Source organism: Mizuhopecten yessoensis, unplaced genomic scaffold, assembly GCF_002113885.1.
Source record: "Mizuhopecten yessoensis strain PY_sf001 unplaced genomic scaffold, ASM211388v2 scaffold10901, whole genome shotgun sequence".
NCBI classification, from domain to species: domain Eukaryota; kingdom Metazoa; phylum Mollusca; class Bivalvia; order Pectinida; family Pectinidae; genus Mizuhopecten; species Mizuhopecten yessoensis.
Window position 1 is genome coordinate 344,136 of NW_018408778.1, and position 21,431 is coordinate 365,566.

Consider the following 21,431-nt stretch of genomic DNA (forward strand, 5'->3'; position numbering starts at 1 on the left):
CATCACATACTACAATCAGTGTTAATGTCATTGTTACTCAGCTCTGTCAGTCATGGGCTATTAATTAAATCAATCAAAAATGCATAAAAAAAGTCCATAACACAACATTCTACAGAGACATTTCCAACAATGACTTAGAATCCTTGATTAGGTTTTTCATTAAAGGCTACATGTAAACATCAGTATCAACCTAAAAAACAGAAAATTTGAAGTTACAGAAATTCCTTTTTCAAAAAACAATGTGTATTTCAACAACCTCAAAAACTTGAATTATTAAATATTTCTGATTGCCGTTATAACATATAGACTGGACTAACATTCTCCTTTCATTTTCACAAGTCAGTCAATTTGCAATTTGCATTTGCCATGAACTATCATAACCCAGACAAGAAATATTTAACAAAGGGAGTTAACTTATCAAGGCACTTTTATTGATTGAAAGGTTAAAATGTAACTTTTTATCACACGGTTGAAACTGCTTTATTTGAACACATTAGATTTTATTGTCTATAAACCTCAGCAACACTTTATGTCTGGCTTTGAAATAGTACACAATGATTTCTAAGCCTTTATTTTGAGAGAGGACAGGTAATTCTAGTGCACATAGCAGAGTTTCTATGCAATAATTGTTTGGAATATCCAGGTAAGTACAGAACACCCGTTCTACACTTAACGAGGTCCAAAGGTAAAACAGTCTATTTATAGAAGTTTATCCTTCAAAACGTGTTTAGAGGGAAGACAAATATGATTTGCTTTGCGCAGGAAAGGCCAAATGATTGACAAGTTTTTTCAACCAATCTAAAATACAAATGAGATAACAAGAACCTGTCCAAGCCTACCACTAGTAACAGTTCACGGACTGCACTCGATTATTTTTATTACTAGTTACAGGCTTTACATTAAAGTTACCACTAGTAACAGGCTCTCCATTAATTCTACCACTAGTAACATACTCTCCATTAATTCTACCACTAGTAACAGACTCTCCATTAATTCTACCACTAGTAACATACTCTCCATTACTTCTACCACTAGTAACATACTCTCCATTAATTCTACCACTAGTAACAGACTCTCCATTAATTCTACCACTAGTAACAGGCTCTCCATTAAAGTTACCCCTAGTAACAGGCTCTTCATTAATTCTACCTCTAGTAACATACTCTCCATTAATTCTACCACTAGTAACAGACTTTCCATTAATTCTACCACTAGTAACAGACTCTCCATTAATTCTACCACTAGTAACAGACTCTCCATTAATTCTACCACTAATAACAGACTCTCCATTAATTCTACCACTAGTAACAGACTCTCCATTAATTCTACCACTAGTAACAGGCTCTCCATTGAAGTTACCACTAGTAACAGGCTCATTATTAACTCAGATACTTCAATAACTGGAATTATCTTCAGAATTTATACAACCTTAACAATTGGAATTAATTAGACATTATATAATATTATGTAACTCAGCAATCTAAACACAACACGAACATTACTAATGATACTTATTCGCATATTTCTGTTTCAATAGGTGTACATGTACCTGAAAGAAAACTAGTTTTCACTTGAACCGCCATCAACCTTGGTGCTGTAATTAAGCAGATCTAATTACTTTTCGTGGTTTATGTTGAATCAATATGGTATAAGAATACACACTTTCTGTTTTTATTTAAGTGGGTTCATTTAATAAAATCTGCCAACTGTGTACTGTACAAATGATACTTCTCCAGCTATCATCAATCAAACTAATTGAAATTAAACAAAGCAAACAGAAAAGGGGGAAGCTTCACCTCAAATCAATGAAACAAGTACAAACATGTCTAGATATTTCACACTGGGCCCAATGTCAGCTTCAATATATATATAATATATAGAGAGAACTGTTTTTTTTTATACAAGGTCATTCTTAGGGTCATTTACCAAATCTCTATATTTTTTCTTAATAAATATGTGTATTAAATGTTTAAAACTCTGGTTGTCAGTACCCCGACAGTAGCCAGCTGTGTGACAGATTTTCTCTCTGCCTTTGTTGACAAGTCAAGAAAAAAAAATCACTATGAGAAAAAAATTTGACAAAACCCCAGGGTTGACTGTTGGCTACAAGCAATGAGTCACCTCAGCACCAGCACTATCTTTAGGCCTGATGCATGTGTCTTTTGAGTTCAATCAAACACACTCATTTACACACTATTATTAATGTATAATCTCATCTATAAACCAAGCCTTAGTTTCAGTGACAGATTTTTTTTTTGTTCATTTTCTTACATAAATGTATGAATTATCTCACAAGAAACAGTTTAATTTGATACTTGTAAGATATAATGTAATAGAAATCAAATTGACAAAAAAAGCATTTAAACTCATGTTTTTGTTTGTTCATGTCTTGTGATTATATAAAATTACTATAAAAACCATACAAGCATTCCATTACACATTTCATAGGAGAAATCACTTTTAAAGATTGTAATATCACACCTGGCATATATCAGTATTGTGGATCAGTTTCTTGTATCACAAAGCACTGTTAAGCTGAGGACGGTCAGCACAAATGTTATCTGATGGGCCCACCTTGTTTTAGCCAGGGTGTCACCCAAAAGATATGTAGCTGACCAGCAGATGATGTCATTTCCCTTTAAGTTTGAGGCTGACTTCAGCACTCATGCACCAGCCAGATGTTACCAAGGTTTGGAGGCTATCATCGCAATCCCCTAACTATTCACAAATATATGATTCATATAGACTTTTAACCTTACTGTCAGGGCAATTGGATTGCACACATACCATTTTACTTTTTCACTTACAACCATATTTCATCAAACAAATGAATGAATGTAGTTAATATTATATGTCATCTTTCACACTGAATGTAGTTAATATTATATTTCATCTTTCACACTGAATGTAGTTAATATTATATATCATCTTTCACACTGAATGTAGTTAATATTATATATCATCTTTCACACAGAGATATCTTGCTGGTTTACATAATCTGGTTTCCAAAATTAAATATAGATGATGTAATTTCCATAAATGTATTACATGTTATAATGAAACAGGAATTTGGAATTTAATAATAATAATGAAAAGTGAACAGAATGACAAGGGTAACAATGGGTTGTGTTGTGTTGTGTTGTGTTGTGTTGTGTTGTGTTGGGGGGGGGGGGGGGGGGTTAAAAACATTATTTAGTCATGTCCAACACATCATAACTAATAATGACAGTCATGTGTTAACTAAACAGTGTTAACTAAATACAATGTTAACTACTGGTATAAAGATACAATGTTAATTATATAAATACAATGTTAACTATATAAATACAATGCTAACTATATAAATACAATGTTAACTACTGGTATAAAGATACAATGTTAATTATATAAATACAATGCTAACTATATAAATACAATGCTAACTATATAAATACAATGTTAACTATATAAATACAATGTTAACTACTGGTATAAAGATACAATGCTAATTATATAAATATAATGCTAACTATATAAATACAATGTTAATTAATTATATAAATACAATGTTAATTAAGCAATTAACTAAATGCAATTTTGACTATATAAATATAATGTTAACTAGAAACAATGTTTTACAGCTACTATTTCTGTCCCCCATCTATGGTATGCTACTGGAAATACCCAACATATTTAATGAATGTGTTGTATACTCAAGTGTCATATCATCAACGGCATGTCCTCTCTGTGGTACATTTGACACAATCTAGTAATTGTTAAAATACAAACCTAAGGCACGCCTTTCCCAGGACTTCATAAGTATAACAGCAATGACAGTCTCATAAACTGTTCTCTTTTAAACTACTGTGCTTCTTATGAATAAGATAGCATATATCCCAATGCTAAATGAAACCATTGAAATTGATTTGATTTTTGTAAATAGTTTTCAATGTTAGCTATTAAAAATATATTTAAATAAACTGAAATAAATCAAAATTAATAAAATGGTCTTAATAATAACAAGTATTAATTGTAATGGGAGACCATTACAGAAGTGTCCCAAACTGCCCCCATAGTCGCAAAGATGCATCAGAAAGGATCGCAATGCCATAAAACACTTACATACTAAATTTGAGTGAAATCGTATAATATCTGAATTTCGACCAATCAGACCTCTGTGTGGTTGCTATGGCAACGAAACTTATACGCCATATACCAATATCAATCAAAATCGAACAATATCTAAATTTCGACCAATCAGATGCCTCCATGATGTGTGGTTGCTATGGCAAAGATCTGAACATAAAGACTTGAATGCACAACTATATATTAATATGCCCATTATAAATCATGTGAAGTTTCATCAAGATATGCATTACGGTTTTCGAGAAAATGGTCGGACAAGTTCAAGTTGGAGGACATAAATATCATTATGTGACAGTACAATTAAAGCTTGAGTGTTGTTGGACTATAGTGCCCAATTTTATACATCTCCAAATTTCATACATGATTGACATAAATCTCAAATCAAAATTGCACTGAGCATGGCTAAGACTTATCATTGTAACTTTTCTTTTGTGAAAACACACTCAAGATTTAGACCAAGTCTGGTGATAATCAGGGCTCATTATCTGAAGGCTGATCAAGCTAAACCTACCAGTTCAGATTGCCATTTCGAAAAATTTCAAATGAAACAAAATATATAACGTAAAGTACAATATTATTTACAGTCAATAGGAACATACATATCAAAAACTAGAAAAATAAAAACCATTTTTTTTTCTCCAAGTTTGACAACCATAATTGCAAGCTAGCAAAGCCACAGAACTCTGGTCACTGCATGTCAAACTCTACTACATCTAAATCTCAAATGTCACATCATTAAAATTTCTCAAAAGTAGCAAGGAAACTTGCAGCTATCTTTATACTGTCAGTCCATGTTAGTCATGTATTTCATTCACAAAACAATCACCTTCCAATTTCTGCTATTTGATTTGATTAAGATTGCCCCTGCCCCTATCCCTGAGGGTTTCATCTTCCCTTGGGAAGTCCGAGACTCACAGCCTTCCTCACCAATGAATCACAATGGAACAGTCAAACTCAGAGGCAATGGTAACGTCAATTAGTAGAAGAGGGGAAATATGACAATTTCAGAGAGATTAACTTCAGTAACTCTGACATAGTTAAAATGTGGATTATCAAGAATAAAGAAGATGACAACGACGGGTTACTAAGCCAGGGGCTGCCGTCATTCCTGTCCAGTGACTCACATCTACCAATATCAATGTTCCACGCTAGTCAAAGTACAGCTTTTTCTTTGTTCCTTCACCTCATCATTTGGCTCTAGTCCTAAACTGTGGCTCCAGTTTCAGTGATATCATATACTTACTTCTGGTTTACTTCTTATTGTAAATGTTAAATCATCCTGACAAATTTCTTATACCAAGTATGAAATGTTATCTTTACTTATGTCTTATAACAAGTATGTGAGGTCCAGTCTTTACCTAAGTCCTATACCAATTACGTAATTTCCCCTTCCGCCTCAGTCCAGGTACATAAATCAGGGATAGATCTCATCTGAAGTCTATAATTGTATAGTATATCACCACCGATCTTCCTGTTTCACCAGGATAACTAGCTATACTGTCCAGATCACTTTGCACAAAAAACAATGACCTGATGATGCAGTCTTACAGATTAAATATTTTATTTTTATTTGTTAATTTTCTGCTTTTGATGAACATTTAGTTTCATAAAAATTCACCTTTTTCATTAATCTAATATCAATATGTGAGACATACATACAATCCTTGTTTCGGATTTGGATTACAAACAAACTGAAAAAAATGGTTGATTTTCCATCTTCTGTTCATTACAGGGCAAATTACAAACATTTGGATGACTGCACACAACAAGGATGCCTGGTTCTCTTAGGAACAATATACAATTATTGGAAATTTTGATTCACGAGTTAATAGGACAAAAGTCTTGGTAATATAATAATTCATAAAGCTGGAATCAGCTTCCTTGAGATGAGTCACAAGAAGCATATGGAACCTGTGAAGTCACAACCTTCTAAATTAGCATAATTTCTTCAACAGCAGCAACGATTTGACCAATTGGCCAATGGCAGTGGACCAATGAAGGTGACCATTAAATGATTAATGTCTTGGCAGGTTATAGCTGTTTCTTAATCTTACGAAATTCCAATTGGCACTCAATATCACAAAGACAGGCACAGAAGTCATGACCTTAATTGGAAGTCATGGGAGACAATGCCCTTCCTTAACAAAGGACACCAAAGATGTACAGGTACTTAAGATAACTTTGTCCACGGTGCAGAACTGCTCGTTTACTATTAACTGAGCTATTTCAGAGCTGGCTAATCAACTTTGTATGAATTTTGATTTATAAAGTGGTAAAGGAACTACCTTACACATAAATCTTTACTTCACCTGTAAGAACCTTAACATCCCAAATGCCTTTCCCAAATTAAGTGTAGTGTTTTTTTTGTATATTGGATTAGAGAGAGAGAGACAATCTTGTCTCACACTTAACCAACAGGACTTTGAATGTCTATTCACACCTGTACAATAGCTGGCCACATAGACATACCTAATGTCTTACACACTATCTAACATGTACTTACTGCAGATGTCTAACCATTAGCTACTTACCTACCAACACCTCTAAATTAGCACCTACATAACACACTATTACCTTCATCAAAACCTCAAAGGGAGGCTACTCTGAATAGATATGAAATTAGCAATGACCTTGGGTGACCCAAACCATCATAAAAGAGATAGTCTGAATGATGTACCCCATCCTCTTCATATTTATTTTGTTTTATTTCAAAAGATACTGCTGACGGGAAATCTGATTATCTAATAGGCTGCAAGTGCCATATTTCTGTAGGGGATCACTGCAATTCCTTTGTTAGCATCTGATAAAAACTGGCTCCATAAAACTTCAAAGGGGACATGGATCAAAACCAAATTCTGTTAATATGTTACTATATGAAATTCTCATAAAAGTACATAAATATTGTATACATATTTCTAAATATATGTGTTTCTTTTCTATTAACATCATTTCACAAATTGAATTTTTCTTTGAAGAAGTATCTTTTATGAATAATTCTTACAACATGTTATGTTGGTTTTTTTAAACTGTTCTTACTGAATCAACTGTTTTACAACCAACATAAGACCATGCTATACCATGCCACATCATCTTGGTATCAAGCTCTTGACCTCAAAATTAACAGTTCTCTAAGCTTTCAGATGAGTTAGTTTGGCATCAATATAAAACAGTTTTCAATAATTTACCGGGTCCTATTTTGTGGTGCAATATTTTTCATTGTACCTTCATTGTTTTAATGGCATTGCAAAACGCTACAAGAAACACACAAAATATATACATTACAAGTTAATTTAAACGAACATCTTATTTGGAAAACATATTTTACAAAAACATGAAAAAAAAGAAATTAAAACAAATTCAAGATTCCTGTATCAAAAATAATGACCATTTTCCATTTAAGTTTCAGATTTTGGAAAAGATCCTTTTAGCGTTAGTTTAGGTTGACCTTCAAAAAATTCATTAAACTGCAATATATTTTACTTGTGTGTTAATTTAGCTTCCCAAAGACTGTAGGAGATGTGACTCACTGTCCTATTTTGGTGTTTGTTATACTGCAGAGCAAGTGTAAAATCTACAATTTTACTTTGGAAATACCATGCACTGCTCTCCATGCTTTTAACAAAGTGAACACTTATGACAAGCTCTTTTTCAAAATACAACCTATGACAAGGTCTTAAACAAAATCTAGATCAAGTCCTGATGAAACATTCTTATACCGTTCGGCCTTGTGAGTCATCAGTCAGCAGGCAGGTGAAAATAAAAGTGATTTTTTTTATTCAATCTGTCCAAACATAAAAAGTGTAGCCGAGTCGATGACCTGAGAGGCTATTAACGCAAGGAACAGTGGGTCTGGGTCCAAAAGGCCAGCAACTCATATGACTCACGCCCATCACTGCCACACTGCCACTGGGAGGGGGGTTCGATTAATAGTATGACAGGACCATTGTTGTCCTGGGCTGCATTCTGACCTGCTCGGACCTGCTTTCTGATCTCTGACCCTGGTGGGCATCACTCAGGACTCTTCAACGGGTAGGAAATTAGAGAGCATCCGATATCTGGGCCTAAACTATTGTACATACTGTATACTTGGAAATTTTCTCTTCAGTTTAACTTTTGCCTTTTTCACCCTCCATAATGAGGGCAAATGTATCACTACATTCAAGTAAACATAATAAACATAGTAATGAAATATGAAGGGCAGATTGACACAGGGCAAAAATTTCTTTCATTGGAGAAGAAAGTTTAATTGGGCGAAAAAGTTCCAGGCATATAGTATGCATAATGGTGAGGAAGTATCTAAGGATTAGCTGGTAGAGGGAAGCATCTTATACCTACACCTGATGAGGGTGAGGGTAAAGTAACTTTTAATAGGGCCAAACACCTCATACCATGACCAGCTAAAGGTACTGGTAAAGGATGGACTGGTAGAGGGCAGCCCACACATAGTGAGGATAAGGGTAAGCTAGTAGTGTCAAGCAACTCATAATGAGACAGGTTAAGGTATTTAAGGATGAACTGGTAGAGGGCAGCACCTCATACCCACACCTAGCAATAGTAAGCTATAGATGGCAGCACCAGATATATACCAGGTCATGGTAAGCTACACTGGTGACAGTGGTGCATGTAAATGGCAGCACATGATACCAAGACCTGGTGATAGTGAGCTACAGAGAGGGCAGCACATGATACCAGGACCTGGTGATAGTGAGCTATAGGGAGGGCATCACATGATACCAGGACCTGGTGATAGTGAGCTATAGAGAGGGCAGCACATGATACCAGGACCTGGTGATAGTGAGATATAGAGAGGGCAACATCTTATACTGATACCTGGTGCTAGTGAGCTATAGAGAGGACAGCACCTGATACTGAGACCTGGGGATGATGAGCTATAGAGAGGACAGCCCCTGATCCTGAGACCTGGGGATGGTGAGCTATAGAGAGTACAGCACCTGATACTGAGACCTGGGGATGATGAGCTATAGAGAGGACAGCACCTGATGCTGAGACCTGGGGATGGTGAGCTATAGAGAGTACAGCACCTGATACTGAGACCTGGGGATGGTGAGCAATAGAGAGGACAGCACCTGATACTGAGACATGGGGATGGTGAGCAATAGAGAGGACAGCACCTGATACTGAGACATGGGGATGGTGAGCTATAGAGAGGACAGCGCCTGATACTGAGACCTGGGGATGGTGAGCAATAGAGAGGACAGCACCTGATACTGAGACCTGGGGATGGAGAGCTATAGAGAGGACAGCACCTGATACTGAGACATGGGGATGGTGAGCTACAGAGAGAACAGCACCTGGTATCTGTCAGAGAGCTAGTAGAGCTAGGGCAGTACCAAACAATTATCACAGGTGACGGTCAATCAGGTACTGGCCATAACATGTATGCTTAGTCACTCATCAACAATACATTGTTTACCTTCTTCACACTTCAGTTAGGACATTTTCTTTATTATGATTTATTATGATTTATTTCCCATATTCATTAACATTGTATACATGTATTAACTGCAATCATCTGACTCATCACAGAAAACACCAAGTCTATACACACATGGTAACTTTAGAAAGCATTCCTTCAGTTCCTTCCACTGAGAGATCAGGGAACCTTTTAGGGATTTCACCAAATTGAATTGCCCCACTACAACGCAATCGACAACAATTTCTTTCCACTTAAACAATCTCCTATTTTAATATGTCAAACCTCTTTCAATGACTTTTAACTTTGAATTTTTCACGGAAGCAAATTAGAAATGAACAGAAACTCAATAGAAAAGCAATTGTATTGATAAAATTTTAATTTCAAGCACTTTTACAATTTAATTTACCAGCTAAACATTTCAATTTGAGGAAAGCTTTAGACAGAGGCCTAACATCAATCAGCTAACTGTTAGTCAGCTCTAATTCTTAACATTTCCCACCAGAATAATGGCATACTTTCACAAATTTCAAATCAATTGAAAAACAATTTGTATAGAAGACAACTCGTGATGAGTCAAACTCACCTAATTAATTATGCATAATTAGCACAGAATTACAAAGCGTGTCATTGGATGTTTCTCATCGGAACGTGAAGTACAAAGGCCTATCTCATTTGCATGCAGATTTTTTCGGGGTATAGTGTTGTTTCACTGTGTTATAAAACACGACACCACTTAAAGCTACAGCTTGACAAGACAAGTATGACCAATACGTGATCCACTGATAATTTGTTTGTCACGTGGATGTTAGGACACAACATAAAATGAAGACAGCTAAAACAAATATTATGAATTTACATAGCCATTGAGGACAGCCATGACATCATTGGTGTTGTCCTCACGGCAGCTGATACCAGTGTACGTTACAACACCAAGTCTGCTGTTATATAATGGTGTATAACATAAAAAAAGACTCACACATGTCAATTATCTGTTATCCCTCATTATAAATCAATTCATTTTCAAATTTTGAGTAGTGCAATATGTCACAACCAAGCATTTCAATACTTCTAGCAGTACAGTATAACAATTCAAATTAAAACAAAATGATAGTTATCAGTTTATTAATTAATACATACAAGTACAAGTGCTATTTATTTATAACTTCATAGCAAATCAATTTCTAGATCTGATATCAGCTTCTAGTAGAATGAACAAATATACTGATAATAAATATATTGACATGCCATAATGATCAATACTCAACTACCACAATCGGTGCTTTATCTAATTTAATTTTACAACAGCCTGTTCCTACATGAACTGTGAAAATATAACATTATTTCATTGGGAAAGGGAAGATATTCCTAGATTTTCCTTCATTTAGGGAAACTTTTATGTCAGGGTCAAGCAGCCTGTAATTGGTCATAAAACAAGGCAAGTAAAAATCACTGACCAGTATCCCCATCTGTAATGTAAGTAACTATTTGATCTAGGTGTGTGACAATATATCCCTTGACCAGGTCAAAGGTCGATGTCACATAACCTCTGTGAGTCAGACTTTACCATCTGGTCATGTTTACTCCTTCACATTCAGACTGCTTCATAAGATTGATCAAAATTGTAACTAAGCTGCACCTTAATCAGATCCCCAGTTTTATCTCTCAAATTCACCTCAACAATAAACCAGAAAATGTATAAGGTAATAATTAATAATAGGTCACATCAGCCTGAATGACCTTGTATCCTGGACAGATTGGTTTTACTGGCTCGTTTGAAGACATTCTAAACTCTGTTCTGCTATTCATTCTGAAACATGCTTTTATCTTGAGGCTATTCTGTTCTGTTACGTTCCTACGATAACCTCAGCACATCAAATTTAGCAATAAATTGAACACAAAACAATAGCATAAAGCCGATCCTAATGATCATACTTGGTTAATTATTAGTGATGATCTGTCCTTGGTCTAAACCACAATATTATCATCAGTGATAAATATCACATTACACTGTAACAACACAGGAAGATAAGGAAAATACAATAACTTTAGTGGGAAACAGTCCATTACCTTTTTAAATGCTTTGTGCCAGAAAAGAGTTCTACAAGGGACATAACTGGAATATCATTTCTTTTCCCTTATGATGTTAGTCATACATAATAATACGTTGTAATTTATCTTTATGTATTTGGAAACATTAAAAGATTTCACTGGCATAAATATTTGACCATCATGTGTAATTATATCTTTCAGGTAGATTATAGAAAACTACAGGATTTAATATTTAATGTCTAGTGGAATAAAAAAAATAAAAAAAGTCGAGAAAGGAGCATACTAATTTTATCAGTGATTAAATAATCATCATCAGTGTTGTTTTCCATTAACATTTAAGGTTTGTTTACATCTGGTCAGAAAGCTGACAGAAGATGCTGGCATCCCCATCACTGTACCAAGCCAAGTCAGGTGGATCTGGTTGAGCATGACTACACAGGATCTTGGCATCCAATGACAGGATCCCACACATAGGGTGTCACTCAATGCAGTAGCACCCAGCACCATTTCTTATTTCAATGAAATGAATCTTGACATTTCTTTTAAAAGTCTGACTCATTTAAGGCTGGCTTCGATTTCAAGAGCTACAATGAACAACTACAGACATGTACAGCTGTACTAGTGAGTAGTGTACACATACATTTTTCAAAAGTATGTTAAATTAAATCAGAAATATCACATGGTTGCTGGATGCAATAGGAGGGAGAGTCACAACATTCAAAATACTTTTATATTTTCTTTGTCAGAGTTATGGAAAAATCCAATTCATATACTAACAGCCATACACAATCACACTTTATTTAACCAAAATGATAAAAATTCAGTATGTTTGTTGAAATGGTCGTTTTTTATTCAGTGGTAGGATGTAATTAGCTTGTTTTTGGTTTTGTTTTAATTACACAAAACAAAAACAAACAAGATAACCACTCATGTGAAATATCATCAAAGACCTCTGAAAAATTATCTGAAAAATAATTGATTGTAGCAGTATGACTGATAAGTTTCCTAAGTAATGGACTGATGAGGTACACGCTTAGACTTACAGTATTTAAATACTGTGTAAAACGTACAAACATAAAACAATCTTAGACTCCTCACCATATCATGATGTGTAAAAATAATTTAATATGATCAGTCATAATTAGTTTAAACTGCAGATTTCAACTTGACAAAAAGATTGGTTCTATTGAAATAGAGGCAAGAACACACATGTTTACACTGGTATAAAAAACACGGACAAGCTCATTTATTTTCTGCCCTAACAGGAACTGATCAGCTGACAGGTAAATTATCACCGTGCGACCTTCATCAATATCACTGGAGAACTCAACACCGCCAGGCTTAGCTTTACCAAATCAGGAAACTGTAGCTCCAATGGAAAAAACTGTGCGGAGTCCACCCCAGGAGTCCGCCCCACGATGAGTGAGTCATCCAAGGGGGAGGTGTGGACGTCATTCAATAATAATATGTGATGCTTACGAGATCTTATCTCCCCTAATTGCAACTAACAATTCCACTTAAAGTGGCCATCAGCATCATCACATCCAAACACTCTCTGTTTACACTGCTATTTACTCAGCTGATTTTTACACATAATTGGTTATTAACAAAAGCCAATTAATTTACTTTGATAGTAATTACTTCAGCAAAAAATAAATCAACGTCCCTCTCATATTTAGTTTGTTTAGCAGTTATTGCATTTCTTTTCTATGAGATAATCCTTTTTCAATCACAGCTTGTGTTTACACCATGTGATTGCTGGCTACTTCAGGGTCTGAATGGCCCATTCTACACTTTGTTTGATTTCAATCATCTATCTATTTAATGTAACAGAAAATCGTCCAACTAGAACAAATCCTGTTCTTTTATATAAATCATCACAGCTCACCGATGGGATGCTAAATTTCCTGTATATTAAATCTAACGACAACAAGAGGCCCAATGGGTCTGCATCATTCACCTGTTATTAATCTCTCACTTGTAATTTTTAAAGTGGACAAAAATACAACTACAGGCAGAATATTAATGTTTGATTCATAAGAACTTATTAAAAGATTTAAACATATGACGCCTGTGACCTTGAATGTCGAACAAGGACATTAGGTTGAAAGAGGGTCAAGATCATTCATTTGAACAAACTTGGTAGCCCTTCATCCCAGCATGCTACAGGCCCAATATCAGTACCCTGGGCCTTTTGGTTATTGAGAAGAAGTTGTTTGAAGATTTTAAGACATTTGAACCCTGTTACCTTGAAAGTAAGTCAAGGTCATTCATTTGAATAAACTTGGTAGCCCTTTATCCCAGCAAGCTACAGGCCCAATAATAGTACCCTCGGCCTTTCGGTTATTGAGAAGAAGTTGTTTGAAGATTTTACAACATTTGACCCCCGTGACCTTGAAAGTGGGTCAAGGTCATTCATTTGAATCAACTTATTAGCCCTTTCATCCCAGCATGCTACAGGCCTAATATCAGTACCCTGGGCCTTTCGGTTATTGAGAAGAAGTTATTTGAAGATCTTAAAACATTTGACCCCTGTGACCTTGAAAGTTGGTCAATGTCATTCATTTGAACACACTTGGTAGCCCTTCATCCCAGCATGCTACAGGCCCAATAATAGTACCCTCGGCATTTTGGTTATTTAGAAGAAGTCGTTTAAAGATTTTAACATATTTGACCTCTGTGACCTTGAAAGTGGGTCAAGGTCATTCATTTGAACAAACTTGGTAGCCCTTCTTCCCAGCATGCTACAGCCTAATATCAGTACCCTGGGCAGTTTGGTTACTGAGAAGAAGTCGTTTGAAGATTTTAAGACATCTGACCCCATAGACCTTGAAAGTGGGTCAAGATCATTCATTTGAACAGATTTGGTAGCCCTGCATCCCAGCATGTTACTGACCAAACATCATCACCCTGGGCTTTTCGGTTATTCAGAAGAAGTTGTTTAAAGTTTTTAACATATTTGACCTCTGTGACCTAGAATATAGGTGAAAGTCATTTATTTGAACAAACTTGGTAGCCCTTCATCCCAGTTTGCTTCTGGCCAAATATCATCACCCTAAGCCTTGCGGTTATTAAGAAGAAGTTGTTTAAAGTAAAATATTGACGCCAGACGCTGTACGACAGACGCCGGACGGGCGTCGGACAATGCACCATGCCATAAGCTCACTTCGGGCCAGGTGAGCTAATAAAAACATGATAAATAATAAAATACTCTGATTTCCTTTTCATGTTAATGAAGATAATACTTTAAACTTACAGGTAAATAAACTTCTATTTCCCTTTGTTCATCCCAGAATTGTTCATTATCAAAGGCTCCAGTGATTTCCAATACCTGGGCAAGCACTAACTCCGAGTCAGCAAATTAAGTAGTCAGACATTCCTATTATATTTTCCAGGTTTTTAACTTTAATTTTCAAAAAGTGTTTTTAAAGCAAACATCTCTTTCCCTGATAGCCATTAAGTTTCCCATCAATGAATGAGCCAATACAACTCAGCATGAAAACATAAGTTTACGATGACAGCCCGAACATTTTGCCAAAAATGTTACTCTCTTGGGGCTCTACTCATACAACATTTGTATCCATTTTTTATGAATCTCTTACTCCAACCTTTAATCCATTCATGTATCCACGAGATTCCCTGTATCGATACTCCTGCATAGGCAGGTGGGAATACCACAAAGCCACAAAAAAACAATCCATTTCCCAGAGGCCAACTATGTAGTGATAGTCTAAGTCATCCAAAAACCCACTGAAACCGTTACTGTAATGAAATCTTGAACCTGGTCTTAGATATTCAACATCTTTTATGATCACTGTAATGGTTGTCCTTGAATACACATACATGTAAGTGTGGAATGGGGAGTAGAAATGTACTTTTTGTTGACTTATTTATATTTTATATCAAAGCACTTTTTGCAAGATATACATTTCGGCCATAATTCATAACGTGAATAACATGGCAGTTAAATCCTAACCTGATGTTACTACTCAGAATAGCATGGCAGTTAAATCCTAACCTGATGTTACTACTCAGAATAACATGGCAGTTAAATCCTAACCTGATGTTACTACTCAGAATAGCATAGAAGTTAAATCCTAAGCTAACTTCACTGTTCAGAATAGCCTGGAAGTTAAATCCTAACCTGATTTTACTACTCAGAATAGCATGGCAGTTAAATACTACCCTGATGTTAGTACTCAGAATAGAAAATCAGTTAAATTCTAGCATGATTTTACTACTCAGAATATCATAGCAGTTAAATCCTAATCTAAATTCACTGTTCAGAATAGCACGGAAGTTAAATCCTAATCTATCTTCCCTACTCAGACTAGCATGACAGATAAATCGTAACCTGATGTTACTACTCAGAATAGCATAGCAGTTAATACCTAGCCTGACTTTACTACGCAGAATAGCATGACAGATAAATCCTATCCTGATGTTACTTCTCAGAATAGCATGGAAGTTCAATCCTAATCTATCTTCACTACTCAGACCAGCATGACAGATAAATCCTATCCTGATGTTACTTCTCAGAATAGCATGGAAGTTCAATCCTAATCTATCTTCACTACTCAGACCAGCATGACAGATAAATCCTAACCTGATGTTAGTACTCAGAATAGAAAATCAGTTAAATTCTAGCATGATTTTACTACTCAGAATAGCACGGAAGTTAAATCCTAATCTAACTTCACTGTTCAGAATAGCATGGAAGTTAAATCCTAATCTAATTTCATTATTCAGAATAGCATGGAAGTTAAATCCTAATCTATCTTCACTACTCAGACTAGCATGACAGATAAATCCTAACCTGATGTTACTACTCAGAATAGCATATCAGTTAAATTCTAGCCTGAATTTACTACTCAGAATAGCATAGCAGTTAAACCCTAATCTAACTTCACTGCTCAGAATAGCATAGCAGTTAAATCCTAATCTAACTTTACTGCTCAGACTAGCATGACTAATAAATCCTAACCTGATGTTACTACTCAGAATAGCATATCAGTTAAATTCTAGCCTGATTTTACTACTCAGAATAGCATAGCAGTTAAATCCTTATCTAACTTCACTGCTCAGAATAGCATAGCAGTTAATACCTAGCCTGACTTTACTACGCAGAATAGCATGACAGATAAATCCTATCCTGATGTTACTTCTCAGAATAGCATGGAAGTTAAATCTTTGCATGGTTTTACTATTTTGAGTAGCATGGCACTTAGAAAATACAATTTGACAAACAGTCATCTTTTTACAAATCTGTTGAAGGAAAAGCATATTACAAAAGGGGAACAGCTTTTTACAAATCTGTTAAGGGAAAAGCACATTACAAAAGGGGAACAACTCCTACTTATAAATTTTGGACATAAACAAACATCTCATATCATCAGAGAAACACATTTGACTTTTAAATGAGCATGCACAGAGCATAATACATCAATGCTTTTCAAACGACATGCTAAATAAACATCAGATATACTTCATAGATTAGAGTGGCAAATTGCAATCTATGTGAAAAGTAGGTCAACGGATTAGAGAATATTGTCATTACACAAACCTTGGTATCACATGTTAATGTTGTAACAATGTACAAAACCATGTTGATGTTACCTAATTGTACTGTGATCCCTAATTGAAGACAGTAGAGAGGACAAAAATATGGACAAAAAGAAATCTTGATAATGAAACATGTTTTTCCACAAAAATAGCAATGTGATAAAAAATATCTTTTGTTTTGTTTCCACTTTATATGACATTTATGAAACAGAGCAGAGCCTCACAAATATGAAAAAAATCATCCAACTCATTTCATAAATTTCAAATGAAATGGAAACTCATTTAAGACATGTATTGAATCATAAGTCTATACTTATATACTTATAACATGCCATAATGGGTATCTCACACGGGAGCAGGGATATATAACATGCCATTATGGGTATCTCACACGGGAGCAGGGATATATAACATGCCATCATGGGTATCTCAAACGGGAGCAGGGATATATAACATGCCATCATGGGTATCTCACAAGGGAGCAGGGATATATAACATGCCATTATGGGTATCTCACACGGGAGCAGGGATATAATATGCCATCATGGTATCTCACACGGGAGCAGGGATATATAATATGCCATCATGGGTATCTCACACGGGAGCAGGGATATATAACATGGCAACAGGGATATGTAACATGACAACAGGGGTAAAATATCACACAGCAGAAGGTGTGTATCACAAGGGAGCAGGGATATATAACAGGGGTATATCACACGGCATCAGAAGTATAATATCGCAGGGCAGCAGGGGTTTATAACATGCCGATAGGGGTGTCTCACACAGTAGGAGGTATATATCACACAGCAGAAGGTATAAAATCACACAGCAGCTGGGGAATAACACATGGACAGCAATAGGTTAATATCACACAACAGCAGGGGTATATCAAGCAGAGGTAGGGGTATATCACAAAGCAGCAGGGGTATAATATGATAACAGGGGTACATCACTGAGGTCATATTGAAATAAATGACTTGACCTGCTTTGACATCTAAATCGTAAAGCAGGAAGATTGATATCCCAACTCAAGTCAAGGGGGGTATGGATGATAATATGACTTACCTTCTCAAGACCTGCTTTGAGGAGTTCTACAAGAGAGTCACAGTCTACAAGATTCCACACAGGCTCCTCCTCCTGACTCTCGACCTCAGCCTCTTCTCCGCATTGGTCACTGGAGTCCAGAGCCTCACAGTCCACAAGCTGGTCCATAAATGTGTACATGGCGTAGTGGTTTTATTTTTAAACACCTAATGTTAAAATCCCCATTTTCCTCAACTACCACTATGTAACAGGTGGATTTCTTAACCGTTTCTGAAGCTTGAAGAAATCTTAAAAAACATCTTTACAACTTTTTGGCAACTTTTTTAAAGAAGGAAATCTGTTTCAAAAATTGCTCAGATGTTCATTCACATGACTGTGTCCTAAGACTGGTATCTGCTCTACTCGGGTGTCTGTTTACTCAGGTTGCCTCCAGGGGTGTTCTGGCTTTTCTTCTCTTTCTCCAAACAGAAGCACGAGGCACATCCTCAACCCGTTCACATTCATTTTCTATCCTGTTGCTGGTCAACTACTGGAACAGCTTCTAAGTTTTCTTCCTGTTTAAGTTAAAAAGGAAAAAGTAATTTCACTTAAGTATCAGCTTCATAAGAAGGTATAACAACACCTAGATAAAAACACTTCCTGGATTATCCCACGCTGTGCTAAATCTAAATTCTTTGAATACTTATCTCTACCTCGCTATTATACTACATGTACAAAAACCTATAAGGCATCAAAATTTATGTCATGGCTTTTGAACAATAACCAAAGAAAGCCCTGGACTGAATTTCTTCCAAAAAAATGGTGTTGTTAATTGAAGACTGTTCAAGTGTACGTAATATCCAGATGAAAGCAGGAACGGGACGCACTGATAATCTCTACTGAAAAGACGGCTACAAAATACCTGTATGGCATAATGGTAAATAAATGCCACTAATTCACCGCTTAAATGTTTTACCTTTGTTATATGTAATTCATCCGTAACATGCAATTGAAACTGGAGACAGTTTTCAAAATTGTTATCTGTTTAATAGTTAAGTCCATATCGACAATTCGCTATGAGAAACAATTGATAAACATTATCATTAATCTGCTTTATCAGCCAGGTATGATAATTATTCCTGTCACAATATATGTGATGACCAAACCTTCCTAGATAATTCCTAAATGGAGTCGAGGTTCATAATGTCCTTCTTCCTTAACTATTCTAAGTATGTCCTGTTTACGTTTTTCACCCCTATTAGTCTAAACACAGAGAAATCAAGATACCATATAAGGTAAAAACCTGAGTACAGGTGAATTGACGACTACAGGTGAAATGATGACACAAAACTAATATTAAGCATGAACTACTATCACATTTAAACACATACAAAGATAGGAATTTGATTTTCTCCTTGTGGTCAGTGGGTGACCCTAAAGTTGACCACAGGCATCTCACCTAGCCTTACAACAGCCTATTCTAGTGGTGTAAGGACATTATAGGCTGTTATCAGTCATCACAAGCACTGTTGTATCTTAATCTAAACACCGTATCATGGTGTCCTTACAACATCTACATGTTTTTCTTTACATTATGCAGCAGTCATTTAATAGGATTTTACTGGCAACTTATCCTAGCTAACAGTCCTTTTGGTTAGTGGTAGTTCATGTTTAATATAATCTGGCAGGATAATTGATATTACCAAGGTTTAAAGGTATCTAGCCCTTTAAGTGAGGTAAGGTTTACTTACTGGGTATCACAAGCTATTATTTCGCAATACTTGATGACATAGGGAAAAACCCTGTCTCCGCCCATCATTTTAAGTTTTCTAGAATGATCTCAAACTTTTGATATAATTCTAAATGATGTTTTATTTCCTTCCTAGTAGCTAATTTCCAAACCTAAATACCTGAACAGCATGAAAACAGAATACAACACTGTACAATTATAACTATTGAAGTAGGTCACCATCATGTTTGTCCCAATGATACTGTATTCTGCATATGTTGTACCTGCATGTCCTAATTCCTGCACCTATTTTCACATGGCAGGAGTGCATTATAGTCATAACACGAAAGCATCAAAAACTTCTCTGCATGCCGCATGGTTCTGACATAATTCAGAACTTGCCCAATAAAAGCATATTTCTGTTTTACTTTTAACAATCCCAGTTAACCATGATGCTTAATTCAACTCCAGTGTTCAAATATCTCCCAATTCATTATACATCTATTCCTAATTCTAAGACTCAGTCTTAATTTAGCTTCAGTTAACATCTTAATGTTCCTGTGTATTCTACAATGTAACTTATCTAACACCAGAGGAAAAATCCAGTCTAGAAAAGCTGGTTACCAAGGTAGTAAGTGTATGCAACTGACACAGGTAAGCTATACAGGAATAATGACGCAGCTAGGTTATACAGGTATAGGGTAATGACACAGAGTAGGATCTACCTGTTGTGCAACACAGAAAAGTGCATGCATGATGCAGCATAATGCTAAAAATACCACACTTTCAAATTGATTTCTTCTGCATCTTCATCAGCACCTACCATGATCACTCGAAGACAGGTGTAAAGTCTTTGAGGTTATACAGAGCAGTGTAATGATCTCAGTGGGGCAGGTGTTGTGAGGGTATACAGAGCAGTGTAATGACCTCAGTGGGGCGGGTGATGTGAGGGTATACAGAGCTGTGTAATGATCTCAGTGGGGTGGGTGTTGTGAGGGTATACAGAGCAGTGTAATGATCTCAGTGGGGCGAGTGATGTGAGGGTATACAGAGCTGTGTAATGATCTCAGTGGGGAGGGTGATGTGAGGGTATACAGAGCAGTGTAATGATCTCAGTAGGGTGGGTGTTGTGAGGGTATACAGAGCAGTGTAATGATCTCAGTGGGGTGGATGTTGTGAGGGTATACAGAGCTGTGTAATGATCTCAGTGGGGAGGGTGATGTTAGGGTATACAGAGCTGTGTAATGACCTCAGTGGGGAGGGTGATGTGAGGGTATACAGAGCTGTGTAATGACCTCAGTGGGGAGGGTGATGTGAGGGTATACAGAGCAGTGTAATGATCTCAGTGGGGAGGGTGATGCGAGGGTATACAGAGCTGTGTTATGATCTCAGTGGGGCGGGTGTTGTGAGGGTATACAGAGCAGCTGATCACTAGAGGCTGGGTGTGCAATTTGTGAGGTTTAGCTGTAATGTATGATCATTGGTAGCTACCCGTCACATGAG

At 36.1% G+C, this 21,431-nt stretch overlaps 1 protein-coding gene across 4 annotated transcripts in view; it reads right to left on the reverse strand.

The window, feature by feature from the left end:
* LOC110463401 (mucin-5AC-like) overlaps positions 1-21,431 on the reverse strand; it is a 115,073-nt gene that overhangs the window by 60,405 nt on the left and 33,237 nt on the right. For 2 of the 4 annotated variants that reach the window (XM_021517966.1, XM_021517967.1), the window contains one exon: positions 18,242-18,774. In XM_021517966.1, the coding sequence (XP_021373641.1) occupies positions 18,242-18,400 (159 nt within the window). In that variant the 5' untranslated portion in view covers positions 18,401-18,774. Of the gene's footprint in view, positions 1-18,241; positions 18,775-19,175; positions 19,304-19,365; positions 19,384-21,431 lie in introns of those variants that run through there. The other 2 variants (XM_021517969.1, XM_021517968.1) reach the window with 2 other exon arrangements.